The 18,152-nt window shown below is 44.8% G+C and overlaps 1 protein-coding gene across 1 annotated transcript in view; it reads left to right on the forward strand.

The window, feature by feature from the left end:
* TRIB2 (tribbles pseudokinase 2) overlaps nucleotides 1-16,862 on the forward strand; it is a 20,361-nt gene extending 3,499 nt beyond the window's left edge. Inside the window, exons 3-4 of the mRNA XM_068108296.2 lie at nucleotides 2,099-2,391; nucleotides 14,689-16,862. Coding sequence (XP_067964397.1) covers nucleotides 2,099-2,391; nucleotides 14,689-15,172 — 777 coding nt within the window. The 3' untranslated portion in view covers nucleotides 15,173-16,862. The remainder of the gene's footprint in view (nucleotides 1-2,098; nucleotides 2,392-14,688) is intronic.
* Nucleotides 16,863-18,152: the final 1,290 nt, after the last annotated feature.

The following is an 18,152-nucleotide window of genomic DNA, read 5'->3' on the forward strand; positions in this document are numbered from 1 at the left end:
CCGTACAAACGGAGAACCAGCAGGGTTGTTTTCGACAGGGGGGCCTGCCTGGCCCGCAGGTGCCTGGTCTGACGTGTGAATGGTAGACGAAATGAACCACGTGAAACCCTCCTGACGTGACCTCATTGTTCTAATGCCTAGTCTGCAGCTGCTTGCGCTTCGACTGCAGACGACGACGCATTGACTTGCTTTGCTTTCACAAAAGCGAGCATCATTGCCGCCTAGCCATGGGCCATGCCGCTGACCTTGCCGGGTTGGGTTTGGTGGGGTTGGGGGAGGGAAAGGGGGTTTAAAAGGTTTTTTTTTTTCATTGTTGATTGTAACCAGGGCAGCTGTCTGAAAGAACTCTTTGCTACTATTCATTTCCGCTTCTGTTCCTGAAAATTCCTGCCCCATCCCCCCACCACTAATGGCACTGTCAGATGACTTTCAATTGAATAGGTAGGGAGAACTTAGTTCCTGAGAATTGTGACCTTTGACTCTTGTTATTATTATTATTTTTTGTGTCATGAATGAATGAATGAATGAATGAATGATCGTTTTAAGGCCATTTTCCCAGCTAGAGCGGGGGTTAGCCTTCCGGGCCCCATGACAATCCGGGCCCCATGACAATCATGGTTCCCTGTTTGAAGCAATGTTTTTATGGCCGGATGCCCTTCCTGACGCCAACCATTGCTCACGCTCTTACGATGCGCAGGGATACGGTGTACCTATTCTAACCCGGGGTACACATGGGGATCATTCATCCCAGCAAGCTGGTACTCGATTTGCCGACCTCGGAAGGATGACAGGCTGAGTCGACCCCCCCTGGTGTTAATTCAGCGATTGACCGGGATTCGAACCCAGGATCCTAGGATCCCAAGCCGGCACCCTAACCGCTAAGCCAACAACAGGGATAATGGGGTCCGTTGTGTCATGGTGAAGTGATAATCAAAATGAGGCCTAAGTCTCGGTCTGAGGCCTAAAATGAGGCCACTTGTGTGCTTATTGCATTTTTTATGCCTTGTATCTTGGCCTTTTTATGAGGAACACCAGGCCAGAGGCTTCGCAACAAACCTTTCAAAATACATTATATAATATCGGGAACCTCCTAGAGGGGAGATGCCGTTGGGGTTGCATTGAACAGCATGTGTTGTTGCATCGAGTTACATGTCGTGCTGTAAAAAAATTTGCTTAGCAACATACTAGTAGATCTGGTTCATCAGGATCCTTGTGATAAGGACGCTGAGGAAGAATTTGATCGCCTGGGAATAGTTCTCTGCGATGGCAATTGGGCATGTTCCAACAACAAATTGTGACAAAAGACGACGATATGGTGAACGGCTCATCCGACTAGTCTTTCATTCTGCAGTGAGCCGGGATCCTCGTGGTGTATTTGTCGGGTGTGGTGCGTCGATTGCTAACTCCGTATCTCCGTGGCCTGTCGGGTGTTGCCCCGACTCTGGACGTATCGACTAGGTGAGCTGGATAGGAAACTTGAAAATGAACCGCACGCCAGCTCTGCACCCTTTCGTTTCCTGTCAATGGACGTGCCATTTGTGGGGTTTTACTGATGAATGAATTTTTCACAAGGGTCCACCTACTCTACTGAACGAGGCATTGTTTCGTAGTGTGGTTGCATTGGCTGCTCCATGCACGCTCTTTCTTTATTCCTTTTAATTTTTGCCTCTAACTCGCTGCCAATTATGGTGACAGGTGCGTCCGTGTGCTGTTATAATGGCTGCTCAGTCAAACCTTCTGATGACTCAAAAGGTAAATAAACAAGTCTTTTGTTGTCTTGCCATCAAGGTTACCACGTTTTCCTTTCACATATGAACTACTACTACAAAAAAAACCCATGACAATTGATTTGGACTCCTTCGGGTTTTGCAAGCCATTCATGTTTTTGCACCAAGGGCAGAGGCTCGATTCCCCTTGACGAAATCACGGTATCAAAATAAGTTGCACTGTCTGGTTCCCTCAATCTTATTCCAATTTTTCCATTTATGTAGCCACTTCCTTCCTCTACACCTTTTTGTTTCCACCATCCTCACTGTTGTTGACCTCTTCCTCTATCCCTCCTACCTGTCCCACCCACTTCCCCAATGGATATGTACAGGTTTTGGACATGGTAGGATACCAGGAAGTACTGAAGGCCTACTTCCGATTACCAGCACATGAGAGCGTGGCACGTGTCTCTGAGGTGTTGCTGGGCGAAGCACACGCATACATCTTCCTCGAACGTGGCTATGGAGACCTCCATTCGTATGTACGTGCGTGCAAGCGCCTGCCTGAACTCGAAGCCTCACGCCTGTTCCGGCAGGCCGCGGCAGCGGTAGCGCACTGCCACAGCCACGGCGTGGTTCTGCGTGACCTAAAGTTGCGCAAGTTCGTCTTCTGCGACGAAGAGAGGTGAGGTGACTCTCAGATAGCATTTGGTTTTGCATGTCGGATTGTCACAACGGATATTCTCGGTCACATGACATCACTGGCCTTGCATAACAACCTACCTATTTTTGGTTGGCTCTTTTTGCCCTTATTGGATTTATCATCATGGCCAAATAGATGTTTGCTTCTTTCAGTTTGTTTGTTTTTCTTTCCCTTTGCTGATGCATGAAAGCCATTAGTGATTGCACATTACGAAGTGACTGATTAATGATAAAGCAGCATTGCGTGCATCACCGGCGGATGCCTTTTCGATTAGGCAATGGTGGCACTGGGGTACTGGGGTAGGAAGGCAAGCGATGGAGACGCTTCTAACTTTCCTGTTTAATCTCCGCTTCTATTTGTTTTTCCAATCCCCTTCCTTTTTTTTTTTCTTGCTACATATGTGATGGTTTCCTTCCATTGCTTTGATATTTTTAAAAGGAATTTGGAACTAATTTTAGGAGCTTGACGTTTGAGCCTGACACGTAGGTTATGTGCAGAGCAGCAGGAGCAATGTTTACCTCCATTACAGGACGAATATTGTACTTGAATTTTAGACATTTCAAAATCATTCTTTGAAACATTTTCCCCGTGCGAGGCACATCTGATTATGCCCTCAATCTTTTTTGTTCTTCATGCTCAGCAGGGAAAACAAGTCCAATTTTGTGACTGCTACATTGGTAACAGCGGGTTGTCTTGATAACGGCTGCAGTTGTAAGCCGGAAGTGCAGGTTCGCCTACTGCTCTGTTATTATGCTCGGTGCTTTATATTCGGATAGCGTCTCGTTATTGGCAATCGAGCGAGTATAGAATACTCATCCTCGTGAAGGCTCGTGTCGGTCTGTGTTGGCCGACGAGTTTAAAACATTGCATTTTATCACCTGAAAGACGATAAGAGGATGTTAACCACCGTGGGAAGTGAGGTGCAGCTGACGTTTCGAGCATTAAAGTAAAAAAAAACAAAAAAAAAACGAGTGACATTAATTATTTTTTCTGGGTGAACATCAACAAACCAGTCAGCATAGGTCCTCCATTAGCCTTGAGGCTGTGGAAGTGTGCAGCCGGATGCCATCTTTGCCAGCCACGTACAGTTGCCAATTTAGTGGGCGTAAAGGTCGCTTCCGAGTACAAATGTTGCACCCCACTCATGTGGGCAATATCCCTTTCACCTGCTGATATTGATAAAACTTGGCGTTTCACCTCATCTTAGTAGGCCTCTCATTGCTGCCATCGTGGTGCTGTGAGCTTTAAGTGATGGAGCATATCTATGAATGAATGAATGAATGATCGTTTTAAGGCCATTTTCCCTGCTAGAGCAGGGGTTAGCCTTGCGGGCCCCATGACAATCATGGTTCCCTGTTTGAGGCAATGTTTTTTTTATGGCCGGATGCCCTTCCTGACGCCAACCCTTGGTCATGCTCTTACGATGCGCAGGGATACGGTGTACCTATTCTAAATCGGGGTACACACCGGGATCATTCATCCCAGCAAGCTGGTACTCGATTTGCCGACCTCGGAAGGATGACAGGCTGAGTGAACCCCCCTGGCGTTAATTCAGCGATCGACCGGGATTCGAACCCAGGATCCTAGGATCCCAAGCCGGCACCCTAACCGCTAAGCCAACACCAGGCTATAGGATGGAGCATATCTATGGTGACCAGTATAACAAATGTCGATTTTTCGTTTGACACATTTGCCGAGTATATATATATCCAGCTGTTTGGGGTTGCCCTCGTTGTAAAGGTTTTTTAGTTTAGAACAAAATGTTTGGTAAACAGTTGCAACTTGATTTGATATGAAACTTAGTTACAATAAGGTCTCCTCGAGGGGAAATGAACTGTAAAATGGTTTACATTTCCTTGTTTGCAAAAAAATCAAATTGAATAGATTCCTGATCGACCCATGCGCAGCTCCCCCACTGTGCCTCACCACGCCACACTGTGCCTTCATACTTTGTATGTAGATGGTCCATAACTTTGTGTTACCTTTTGGTGTGAGAAATACTTTTGCTAAATGCAAACTATTTTTGCTCATTTTTTGAAATCCTGCCATTTCTGCAATCGTGGGAAGAGGGGAGGTGATGGAGTGAAGGATTGGAAGCAAGTGGAAGGGGTGGGGGATGTGGGTCAGGGAGATGAAACAGGTTGCTGCAAAATCCTGGGAAAGGTTTGTGCAAGTAGCAGTGGGAATAAAAGGGTGGAAAAAGTGACTGGATGGCCTTTGAAAGGAATACTGTTTTTGTTTTTATTTTTATTTACTTATTAACGGTGTCCGGACATTTCACATCCTTTTTGATGACCGTTCCCACAGCATACTATACCTGGTTTGCTCACCTAGCAATGGAAAATGTGAGCCAGAGTACACTGTGTTCACTGGAGCCTGGCAAAATCGCTTTGACAGATGGCCAGAGTGGAAACCGATGACCTTTTCAGTGTGGTCGGGCAGTGTGCCTTTCCCGTGTGTTACATCACGTGTGCCATGGGTAGATTGCGTGTGTGATTGTGATTGCGTGTGTGATTGCGTGTAGATTCAAGTGATTAAAATCCACATCGTTCACCTGCCAGCATTGTGCATTCTACAATCCCTTCCCATTCCACGTGTTATTATTTCATCCTTCACACCCATTTCAACCGCAATGGGGGTTAGCGGCATTGGGCATGTAATAACGTCATACCATCTTTAGTATGGATGGAGAGAGGTCAAGAGATTAAGAGCAAAGGTAAATTATATCGTTTGGAAGTCGAGTGTCCGAGCGAGGCGATAAGAGGGGACGGGGAGTGAAAAGGCAGATTAGATCAACAATTGTGTCCGAGGTTGTAATTTAAGTTTGGAGCATTGCCGAAAATAACAGAAGACGAAGAGGAAGAGGAAGAGGTTGGGGGATTTCAGGAATGGGGGGACATGCCACAAATATATTGACACTTCATTTGGAGATACAAGAAAGATGGTCTTGTTCCTTCTCTTTGCGAAAGGCCTTTTGCTGTCAGAATGGTGCCCTTCTGAGCAGGCGAACGATATACATCTCGGTCCCACTGCTTCACTTCCGAAGAGGGTAGCTTATCCATCTCTCTGCCAGCCCATCAATGCAGACAAACGTCCTCTCAGCACGGACAGGAAGTCGTAACGGCGGTTGCAGCAGGCTGTGGCTTCTGCGGTTGCTTTGGTTGATAAAGCTTTGCGATTGAAGGATTTGCTGTCGATGCTTCGCCCTTTCTCGCACAAAGCCCCGTTGAAAGCTGCAGCGAGTGGCGCATGATGGGCAAAAGGCCTCGTTCGTTGCTCATGGAAAGGTTTCCGTGCAGTGCAATCATGGCCAGTTCCCTCGACGTGCGGAGGGAATAAAGGGAGCAGGGGATCGTTATTATCCGCGACTCGCCTGCCCCTTTTACCCATTCATTTATCCTCCTTCTTTTTCTTTTTTTCTTTTTCTACCCTGAAGCAGAGCCAAGGAAATGAAATCTCAGATTTGTTGTTGTGCCTTTGAGCATTTGTTCTGTATGTGCCATTCTGGCTCTTGTGAGATCATTGCATTTGTCTTTGTTTCTCGGTTATCATCCGTATTCTAATCAAGCATTGCTTATAATCTCCATGCCCTTTGATTTGTGTCGTTTTTCATTTTTTTTGGAAGAATGGGAATTTGTTTATTTCTTTAATCCCATCTGACGCAGCAATTGCACGCATGTTTGGAATGATTACGAGCTGAAATTGCAGCTACATCATGGACTGTTTGGGTGTTTTACATTCCACATGTTTTGGGTTGGAATCCTGCTTGTGTCCATGGGATAGCACGTACTTGAAGAAATCAAGTAGTTTTGAGCCGACCCCTTTGAAATGATGCGGTTGTTTGCTCAGACCTTTCTACCCCACCTGTACTGCTTTGTGAACCCACCTTTATGAGAACCATCTGATTGTTGATCATTAAGTCGGTCACTATCCATGTTTAGATGGCAAATGCTATTAGATGGTGCATCCTTCTATTGTCTTAAGTTTGCTATGGCAACAGCACATGCCCGACAATCCCAAGAGCATGTTCCTCCGTTTCAATCCGAAACGCAGTTGATGATACTCATGATTGCTTGCACTTTGTATGAATCAAAATAAAGACCAGTTACTGCACTGTAGTTACAAGACGGAAGCCAGACATTAACAATACAACACATACATAAACACACACACACACACACACACACACACACACACACACACACACACACACACACACACACACACACACGTATATATATATATATATATATATATATATAAACATATACATACAAATACATACACATGTACATATAAACGCACTATACAAATAGACATACATACATATATTATGTACTGGTAAAAGCTATTTTATATTTGAACTTATAACCTTAACCTATAAGCAAATGACTGGTTTTCCAACTGCCTGGATCATCAGCTGGGCACCGTTTTTCATCGAGGTTTCGATCCTTTCAGCCCAGTTATATGCGTATGATGGGTTCAAAACTAATGTCAACCTCCACCTTGAAATCTCTAAAATCCCTCTCCCTAATGAATCCTCTTTCCGCTGCATATTACTCAATTTTCCCTTCTTCTTACTCCAAAGCTCATTCCCATTTTTTTTATCCAGTCGTCCCAAATCCTCCTCCCACCCCCCCCTTTCATGAAAGCTTGTTCTGACGACATGCTGATGGATTTTTGATTTCCATGCCATTTGGCAGATCCCAGTTGATAAAACTTATCATTCGCTAATCCCTTCCCTCCTTTTTCTCACCCATACTCCCCTTTCCTCTTTTCCAGAGGTTTTCATGGGTTTATCTTACCCAACTGCCCCCACACTACTTTTCCGACCTGATCTTTACCCCCCCCCCCCCGCCCCTTTAACCCCCTCCGCCACCATTCCGAATCCTCCCCTTCATGATGTCGTGATAAGGACCAGCCAAGCAACAAAGATGTGAAGACGAATTGATATATGTCCAATGTCCATCACAAATCATTACCCGGTGCCCTCTGGAATGAAATATTTTGCTCTGTGTTGGACATCAATTGAGATGCAGGGTATGATGGTGATGGATGCTATAGTGTTGTTTTCTTTCACACACCATTATCTTAACTTTTAAAGCTATTGAAATCGTGTACATAACACCGTTACCACAGCACTATTAGCATGTGTGCACTCTGTGCTGTGCCTATGTGAGCTGAGGAAAGCAGGGAGAGATGGAGGAATCTGAATCTGTGCTCTTGAGTAAGAACTATATTCGCATCAATTTTATCTGTAACTAGCAGAAGTACCCGGCATTGCCGGGCGGGGGAGGGGAGGGGAGGGGAAAGGGGAGGGGAGGGGAACGGTGGGGAGGGGAACGGGGGGGGAGGGGAGGAGAGGGGGGGGAGGGGAGAAGAGGGGGAGGGGGAGGGGGAAGGGGTAGGGCAGAAAGGAAGGGGTAGGGGGGGAAAGGGAGGAGCATGGGGGAAAGGGAGGAGCATGGGGGAAAGGGAGGGGGGAGGGGGAGGGGGGATGGGGAAGGGGTAGGGCACAAAGGAAGGGGTAGGGCGGAAAGGAAGGGTTAGGGGGGAAAGGGAGGGGGAGGGGAGGGGGAAAGGGGAGAGGGTAGGGTGGAGGGGGAAGGGTATGGGGAGGGGGGGGGGGAAAGGGAGGGGGAGGGGGGGGGAAAGGGAGGGGGAGGAGGGAAGGGGAGGGGAGGGATATAGATGGTTACTGGCAATTGATCACATCCACAAATGATGTAATCCACACAATTTATGTACTTTACATAACGTTAATAGGAATACATGGCCGTTTCAGATGGGAAATAGTTTGTTTGAAATAAATCACAAATATCAGATGAAAGTGAAAAAAAACCTATGTGGTGTGAATGGCAATGTTCCTCGCTGAAATGTGAAAAAACTGAATTACGTGCGAACGCATAACTGTGAGATTATGGCGGCAAAGTTGGAACATCACATGATCGCTCTGAGCGAATCAGCGTGCTGCTCTGCCACCAGCTGAGATGTTCCTCGCTGAAATGCGCTGAGGTAAATATGAATAAAAAATTCGATATATTTTCACTTTTATGTTTTCGCTAACTCGCTCGCGAACCTGACGAAGATCCTGAGCAAGGATCGCTACGTTATGCTAACGCTACGTTAGCTACGCTACGTTACGCTACGTTACGCTACGTTCGCTACATTATGGCTAAAAATATGGATCTAAAGATGAAAGAAAAAAAAACCTATGTGGTGTGAATGGCAATGTTCCTCGCTGAAATGTGAAAAAACTGAATTACGTGCGAACGCATAACTGTGAGATTATGGCGGCAAAGTTGGAACATCACGTGATCGCTCTGAGCGAATCAGCGCGCTGCTCTGCCACCGGTCAGATTCGGTGCATATTATTCCTCGCTGAAATGCGCTGAGGTAAAAATATGGTAAAAAAATATTATGAAATAAATTTTTAGGTCGGCCATGTTCTTCCCAGGCTCAATGGCCATGTCTGTGTCAAATATCAAGTACATGAGCCTCTCCATTTAGGAGTCTATCGGTAACATTACACACACACACACACAAACTGTGTTTTATATATATATAGATTGGCATTCACTTCACCGAATGGGAATTATATAAAGGGAACGGAAAGTGCCTTTCCAGCCGAGCTTTTTGATGAGGTGAAAAGTGTCCAGGAAAGCATTGGGCATTATCCCTGCCAACACGTCGGAAAAATTAAGGTGATACAGCTCCCCCGCAGAAGGGTCACTTTTCAGCTGGTCGTTACTGCAAGACTCGAGATGGGGAAAATGCTACTCACGCTTGATCATTCTCCAGACTTGCGAGGCCGACATGTCGTGCTATTTAACAAAAGAAGGTGCTGCTGAGTCGTGTTCATCATTCCATGAGCTCCTGAGATGACCACATCAGGGTTCCCACCTCATCCTTTCCCTGACTGCGTCATTCCCATCCCCTGCCCCTTCCCACAAAGGCTGGTGCCATTGCATGCAGATTTTATAGTGTTACTGCTCAGTGTGACTCAGCTTGTGCTTGCCAGCAACGTGTCTGAGGAACAATCCGTTCTCTCGGTGGATGAGCGGTGGCACAATAAAGCACCTGACCTAAGCTTCCTGCATTTCGCTTCCTCTCCCTCTCTGTCCCTCCAAATTTTGCCACAATTGTGACGGACGACTTCAAGTACCTAGTGTCCTTGAACATTACACTACAGCAAATAGTGCCTGTTACTGCTCCGCATGAATTGTTTGTGCAAGTGTTGCGTGAAATGAGATCAGAGATTTTGCAATGAAGGGCGTTTCAGAAAGGTGGTGGTGAAGGTGATGGTGGTGGTGAAGGGAAAGAAACGTTGCGATTTACCATGCACCTTTGGAGAATACCTTGGTACTTTTTTTCTTTTCTTTTTTTCTTTGCGGTTGCAGAATTGTTCGAGGCGTCCACTCTGAGTCTGCAAGGTCGGCGGTGCAAAGAGCTCAGCTGACCAAACCTCAAATTGTATTCAGTCTTATGCAGCACAAGGCTGAGGGTAAAGCTGTGCCACTGATGCAATGCCCTCCAGAGGTTATAGCCAGATATGGAATTTATTCATGGTGCCGGCGATAGCTTGCCTACTCTTTGTCAAGGATACTGTGGGATCTTTAATGTCCACCGACTAATGCCAGCAGACGGGACGCCCAGTTTACCGTCAATTCAAGGGATGCACACACATTGATGAATTCCCTGCTGGTGAAACACCGGGATGACCGTTCCTAGCTGGGTTGGGATTTGAACCCAGGCTAGACAGCTTAGAGGTTAGTGTGGGTACCTCTCAGGCCTAGGCCATCTTATCAGCACAAGCCTCAAATGACCTGAATATGTCTTAATTGTACCTCTAGGTCTAGTTTGAAAATGGAGGATGGAAAAGATAGCAATGCCTTGCTTTATACAACAACAAAAAAAGAAAGTTAAACACACAAAATGTTTAAAAGCAAAAAAAATTCTAGTAAAATACTTGCAAGATAAACATTTATTAGGTTCCCCCATTCTCTAAGAGACAAGAGAGGCGTGTGTGTGTGTATGTGTGTGTGTGTGTGTGTGTGTGTGTGTGTGTGTGTGTGTGTGTGTGTGTGTGTGTGTGTGTGTGTGTGTGTGTGTGTGTGTGTGTGTGTGTGTGTGTGTGTGTGTGTGTGTGTGTGTATGTGTGTGTGTGTGTGTGTGTGTGTGTGTGTGTGTGTGTGTGTGTGTGTGTGTCTGTCTGTCTGTCTGCATGTCTGCATGTCTTTGTGCATACAGACCTACTTTAGTATAGATCATTAGATCTACTGTAATCTATATGCCATCGTGTGGCTCATTATTGTTAAAGACCGTCTTGTTAACTTAAGACGATTGCGGACACAGATCAGATTAATACGAACGCGCAATAAGATTCCTGTGGTTGCCAAGCATCTGAGATTTTGTCGGATGTTTCAGTAATCCCTTTCTTTCATGTCTGTGCTGTGTATGGAGATGAGCAAAACTTGTTTGTTTCGCTGTCCTTGTAGCATTGCGTAGCGAGGATGAATCCAAGGGGTGGCTGCACCAGTGCACCATCCCATCCTCAGAATGCTCTCTACCCTTTGCAAAAAGATCCCTGCCCCGTTTACCCCCCCCCCCCCCCCTTAAAATATGTAGAATAGGCAAAATAGGTGTATTTCTTTCCAAAGTACCAATGTTTCCTCTGTGATCTGCCAGTTTTTTCTTGCAGCCTTGAAATATTTATCAGCGATGCATATATGGAGGTTTTGGAGGAGTGGAGGGTGACGCATATCTGAAAAATGTTTTTTTTACATCTCTGGAACCATTCGCGTCAAGGTTCCCCACACCCTCCTCCCTCAACCCCACCCTCTCCGGACTTGTGGTTATTGCCCCCATCCTGCTCACAAGCGCCCCTTCTGAATTTGACTTGCACTGTGCCTGCTTTTTATTTCAGGCTTTGGGGCTGGATTAAAAACAAATTTCTAATATATTCACAGTAGTCCAAGAAAAAGAAGGATGAGGTGTGAGGTGTGAGGTGTGTGTCTGTACTATAAACGTGAGTTTGTATATTCATTTGCTTGTTTATATATGCTTTAAAAACCCAAAAAAAAAAAAATACTGAACCAAATCCAACCAAATTGTGCATGTTGCCAAAGGTATGCCAAATATGTTTTCTGTCGGGGTATCATATTTGGGGTGCGGGCGGGGGGGAAGAACCCAATTCTCTCGATATAAATGTGTATGTATGGTATAGTATCACCCGGTGGTAGCCGGTATTACAAATCATCTTCTACTTGTATAAAGAAAGTTTAAACAACTTGAAATGTGAGTGAGAGTAGATCAAATTTTCGAAATGTTTCATTTAGTTCATTTCAAGCGAAGGTTCAAACCAATAATCCAACACTGAGCTTCGCAGCGAAGCGGAAGTGAATATATATTTTTTTGAGCACCTTATATAAGCAGCAAGACTGGCTAATGCAGATGGATGGCAGGATGGCCTAAAGCAGCAGTTCCCAAATTTGGGGGGCACACCTCCCTTGTCGGACGCGAGGTGGGTACGGGGGTGGGGTGGGGGGGGGGGGGGGTGGGAGGCATGAGGCCATTTGAAAGAAATTCATTTTTAATGTCGAACTCGGCTTAAATATTCAAAAACTCAAAAACTGATACATTAAGCTAGATATTTATATGGACACCAACGTTCTCCGCCTTGTAATGCACCCACAATGTACCCCATATGCACCAGATACATGGATAAAATAATTGAGTTGGTAGATCATGAACAATAATATAAACATGAGGATAAAGTGTAAAATTTATTTCAATAATAAATGGGGGGGGGGCGGTGGGGGGGTGGGGGGGGAGAGGACATGAGGGTTTGGTGAAAACCAAAAGTGGTGGGGGGGGGGGGGCGTCATGCCAAAAAGTTTGGTAACCACTGGCCTAAAGGTATGCACACTCGCCTCTAAGGTGTCTCGCCTGGGTTCAAATCTCAGCCGAGCTACAAACTCATCCCAGGCTCTCACTGGTAGGGTGTGTGTCAGTCATCATTAAACATAGCGTCCCGTCTGCGTGCATTACTTGGTGAACGTTAAAGATCACATGGTGTCCTTCTCGAAGTGTAGGCGAGCTATCGTGGGAAGTGGGAACTCTGGCAAAATTCCAAATTTCTACTCTAACCTTAGTTAAACATCAGGCCTGGCCAGCCGGTTTGTGAAAGACTTGAGCCAAACTTCCCCCCCAGCCATCCCCACAATTGCTTGGGTATAATTGTGGCCGTGGAGAAGAAGAAAACGTTGGCTGACGAAGGTGATGTTACCTGACTTCCAAGTCAATGGAAGATGACCTCAGGCAAATTATAGGATGAATAGAGGATAATGTCCGAAGCACAACATGTTTTTTTGATTAAATCAGTCGGTGAAGCGACGAGTAAAAATGCCGAGTTTGTATATAAAAGTAAGCTCTCGATGTATTCATGGTTGTGTTCTTGAAAATGGCCACATACATGGAAACCGCATTTATCTAATACATACTTGTGAACCTCATAACTCCGAATCCGCAGATAATGAACACACATATATCAAGACCTTGCTGTACTGTTTCATAATTACCCTCACCAGAGGAGAGGGTATTGCATTTGTCAGTTTTTTCAGTTTCATTTTTTATTGCACACATACTTTTCAGTTTCAGTTTTCAGTCAGTTTTAGTCAGACAGCAGCTTGTCTGTCTGTCTGTTTGTTTGTCCGCACAGAATAAACATGATTTTCTCTGCAACCGTTTGTCCGATTGACAGACAGTAAATCTCCACCATAGGTACACCTCCTCCTGCAGAATGTTTTAATGATAATTATGACGTCATTGGTCACGTGGTACAGGCGCCATCTTGGAAAAATCGAAAATAATTGCACCTCTATATCACCGAAAGCGCTGCAAAGAAAACATTGAGACATGGCTCATTGTAAAGAACTCTCCATGGGAAATACTATATGCTAATGATTATGTCATAGGTGCCTCCATTATGACCTCATAATTCGACAAGTACAAGACTTCATCTAATCAACATGAAATTTATTGAGCATCATCTAGGGATAAATTGCTGGAGAAATAAAAATTAATGATGACGTCATCGGTCACGTGGTTCTGCCGCCATAATTGTTTCAACACAAAAGCTTTAAAAACCACTAAAAACACGTCCTGGCAAGGGTCTGCAATCTCTGATTGCTCTTTCTTGTTGAATATTGTATTATTAAACCTTGGCGTGTCTTGTACTATTGTATTGTACCAAGAAAATGTTTTAACACCCTATATATGTTTCCTGTCGTCACATCAGCTGTTGAGGAGGTCAAATAAGCAAACAAGGAAAGTCATTTGCTTTGTGATGCTGTCGTTAGCAACCAGGATTCCCAAATTTGGCTGCTTGCTGCACGGGCCATATGCTGCATTGGTCACATACCTTTCCGGAATGAAATTGCTTGCTTATGGACCTTGCTTTGTTTCCTTTTGATCACTCCAGAAATGTTTGTTTGAAGACCAATCTAGCAGCTCTCGTTGTTGGCTAAAATTTTTATTGTGTTTGTTTAATTTTTATGTGGTTGAATTGAGGCGGGTTGGGGAAACTTGGAGACGAGCTGTCCAACTTAATTTGGTGCCGTATTTGCAACGACAGGTTTGCGGAACATCAGAGTTCAGCTTGTGGACAAATCCCAGGAGAGTAGATCGAAGCGATTTTCTCCTACTGCACGGTTTTCCAAAGCCATACCAGTGTGCTCGGAAGGCCATTCTTGTTATTTGGTGACCACCCATGTAAGGGAGACAGGCATCGATTGAGGTCACAAGGCTATAGAAGCAGCTACTGTATTTGTATTATAATACTTAATTTACCATTTACATTTAATTGCACAAACTGCCAAACAGGGACGTGACTGTGCGTTCCCTGGAGCACTTGGCATTGGGAGGCTTTCATAGATGTCAGCCAACTGTACACCAGCCCAGTAATTTAGCGATAACAGCAAGGCCGGGTCCAATAAAGGCCTGAAGTGTAGAAGGGACAGTTCCCAAAACCCTCATGTGCTTGTGCAGCAACATTGAGTAACCTTGTACTTTCATCAACTAAGTTTATGGAATCGGGCATCGAATGTGCCAATGTCTTGATTGTGGGCAAAGTGAACAATTCCCCATTCTCTTCCCTCAAAGGTGTCGTTGTTGTGCTTCTTGAGGGACAGTTCCCTTATAAGCTATAACTATTTGAACAACGCTAAATGGTTCAACAATCTGTTCCTTTTAATAATACTCTTGCCTGCTGTTCTGCAGGACGCACCTCCGACTGGAAGGCCTCGAGGAAGCATGCGTTCTCAATGGAGGCGATGATTCCCTGTCCGAAAAACATGGCTGCCCTGCCTACGTCAGCCCGGAGATACTGATGGCCGGCGGGCTGTCTGGCTGTTATTCAGGCCGAGCTGCCGATCTCTGGAGCCTGGGTGTCATGCTCTACACCATGCTTGTTGGGCGCTATCCTTTTCACGACTCGGAACCGTCTGCACTTTTTGTGCGCATCCGTCGAGGCCACTACACCCTACCCGAGGCACTGTCATCACGGGCCCGTTGCCTCATCCGCAGCCTTCTCAGACGTGAACCAGCTGAGCGATTGTCTGCCGCCGATGTTTTGCACCACCCCTGGCTCTTGACAGATTCCACACTTGCACCCAATGGTGACAGTGTATTCCAGGAGTCGCAAGGTGACCAGCTTGTGCCTGATGGAAACCCCACAGAGGATGAGGACCCTTTCTTTAGCTAGGGTTTATTCGACAAAATATGCTTCACAGCAACCAAGCAAGTGGATGATGCATTCATTTTCTCATGCAGACAACTGGGCCAACTCCACAAAAGAGAAGGGCATTTGCTGGAGCAGCTATCAGCTCTAAGATTCAGGAACGTCCATGGATGTCTCTCTCCCACCTCCCCATCGCCTGAGCCATTGATTTTCTTGTCGGTTTGACAACACCATGATGGAAACCATATGTGCCAAAGATCCATCTGATGGTAGCACCCCAACAATGTCAGAATCATAAGTGCAGGCTTCTGTAACCCAGCATCTTTGCAGTCCTCGAGTCGTCGGTACATGGGTATCTTGTGAATTCTTGCTGTCACAAGCGTTGACTTCATGGATATCTCTTATGAGTTTTCCTTCCTGTTCTAAGCTTTGACTTGCAGATGGTTTCTGTGAAACCTGCTTGACAACAGTGACACTTGCCATGACTGTGGCCTGCTGTTTGTGTCCCCTTGTCTGTTGTGAGTTGTTCTTTTGAGCTATGTGACAGTAACCGACATTGTTGTCACCCATGAATTTGAGACAAATTTGATCATTTATGTTTGTGTCCACCAATGGAAGAGCTCTTCAAGTCTGTTTGCATCCCGACCCCTCGTTTCCAACCAAATTGCTGCAACACTTCAATGTTTTGTTCGATCTTTCGGGAGTTGAAGTAAGGACGTAAAATGCCCAAGGTATTGCAAGCTCTTCGGTGTACCGCATATCATTGTTTCGTTGAGGTTTATCTATAAACAAAGCCTTTGTAGCTGATGTGGTTTCCTTCTGCAAGGAACAAAAAAATAACTTTCTCGTAATTGTTTTGTGAATGGTTTGTCATACCACGTTTATTTAAAAAAAATCAAGAAGAAGAAGATGTAACTTTTCTCCGCACCTGTGACATTTCACTTTTTCTGACTGCCACGCAATCGGTCGATGTTGGTGCTGTGGACTGTTTGTGGGGAGGGGAGTGCAGTGGTTACATTCATCAGATTTTGCCACCGATATACATTGGGAACAGCATTAAAAGAGCCAAATCGGTTCTTATCAATCAAATTTAAAGTTACCTCACTCTGCATGTTTATATAATTTCCATCTTTTCATTTTCTCCCTCCCCCAACCCACTTATTTTGTGTCTGACCGCTCTTACTAATTTGTGCGGTTGTCAATGTCATCAAAAATCACCTTGACGGTTTCCTTTTTCTTGCACCACCCAACCATGCCACTGTTGGTTGTACATGCTACATGGGTGCTTGATTCAGCAAAATGTGTGCCCAAAATTGCTGGTGGAAAAATATTGAAGAAGAAGAGCTTGTCAACACCTGTAGCACCTGTCTCCTGACAGGCTGAATATTCATGGCCGCACCTACTTGTGGTCAAAGCTGGCAGATTTGTGTTCCCTAATTTAGCACTATAGTATAATCGTGTGTAAATATCTTGTTAGCATCTGGCATGCAAGTCTGTAAACTCGTGCTTTATCTCAAGTAGCAGGAATAGACTGTTATATTGCATTACGTTTCCATGCGTACGTTTATTTGTACAGCTTGTCTTGGTGACCACCTGCTGTCTTGTTCAAACTGTTTAGTGACTTTTCTCTTGCGTGTTTGACAGCATTAGTTTTCGAATACCTCACTCGTTGTACCTCCTTCAAATAATCAATAAAACCCATTTTTAACTTTAATGGAAAGCTACATTTGTTTTGTTGTCCGATTTTGCTCCCTTCCTGGCTTCCGTTGCAATATACCGAGGTTGTGTTGATCGGTGTGTTTGTCCACCTGACGCTAAAATGTTTCAGCTTCTGATTAATCGTGCAATGCGGAAATTTTCTGATGTTTTGTCTGAAGATCTTACCAAAATCGAGGGTTAATTTGTGTGTGTGTGTGTGTGTGTGTGTGTGTGTACAAGTTTTGTTCACAAGGTTCTTAGTTTCACAAGATGCAGTTTTGAAAAAAAATTATTTTCTTTTTATAATATATAAATGAAGTTTTTTTTTTTTTTCCTTTTTTTCTTTTTTTCTTACTCGTCAAACTTTATGAACGTTCCATGTATCCATTACTGAATTGGAACACTAATAAAATACAATATTCATGGTTATTATCCCCCATTGGACTTAGTCCGAAACATGGGCTTATGTCTCGTCCGTCCGTCCGCAACCATATCTCGGAGATGTATGGACCGATTTTGTTTGTACTTGGCACAAAGACAACACATGATGGCATACATATGCACATCATTTTGTTTTGTGATGCAATCAAAGATGGCCGACTGGTAGATGGGCGGTCATTTTAGTTGTAAACTTGAATGGCTCTCCAACGTCGTGGCGTCGACTGATATGCCTCCGCCCAAATTATCACATCATTACAACACGTGTACCAAGTTTGATTTATATCCATTCAGCTCTTCTCATGTTATCACATTTCTACTTGTCATGACCTCTGACCTTTGAGCTCTTGACCCCAAAATGTAATCTGTTCATGTTTACATCATTGTACATACCTGTACCAAGTTTAAATTTAAATACCTTCAGTTGTTCACATGTTATCTCATTTTTACCTGACATGACCTTTGGCCTTTGACCTAGTGACCCCAAAATCTAATCAGTTCATCTTTATCCCATTATACATACCTGCACCAAGTTTGATTAAGATCCCTTTCGCCGTTCTCAAGTTATCGCGGCAACGAAAACCTATCAGGAACGGACGGACGGACGGACAACCTGAAAACGTAATGCCTCTGGGCGACTTTGTCGGCGGAGACATGAAAACCCCGATATTGACCACATCCTCAACCATATCTCGAAGATGTATTGATCGATCTTGTTCAAACTTGGCAGAAAAAATGAATGATGGCTTGTATATGCACGCCATATTTTTTTCAAGATCAGATCCAAGATGGCCGACTAGCGGCCATTTTGTTACTTAAACATGTCCCCAACCATTTGTCGACATGCATGGACCGATTTTGTTCAAAC

This window comes from Myxine glutinosa, chromosome 2, assembly GCF_964187855.1.
Source record: "Myxine glutinosa chromosome 2, kmMyxGlut1.1, whole genome shotgun sequence".
Classification (NCBI taxonomy): Eukaryota; Metazoa; Chordata; class Myxini; order Myxiniformes; family Myxinidae; genus Myxine; species Myxine glutinosa.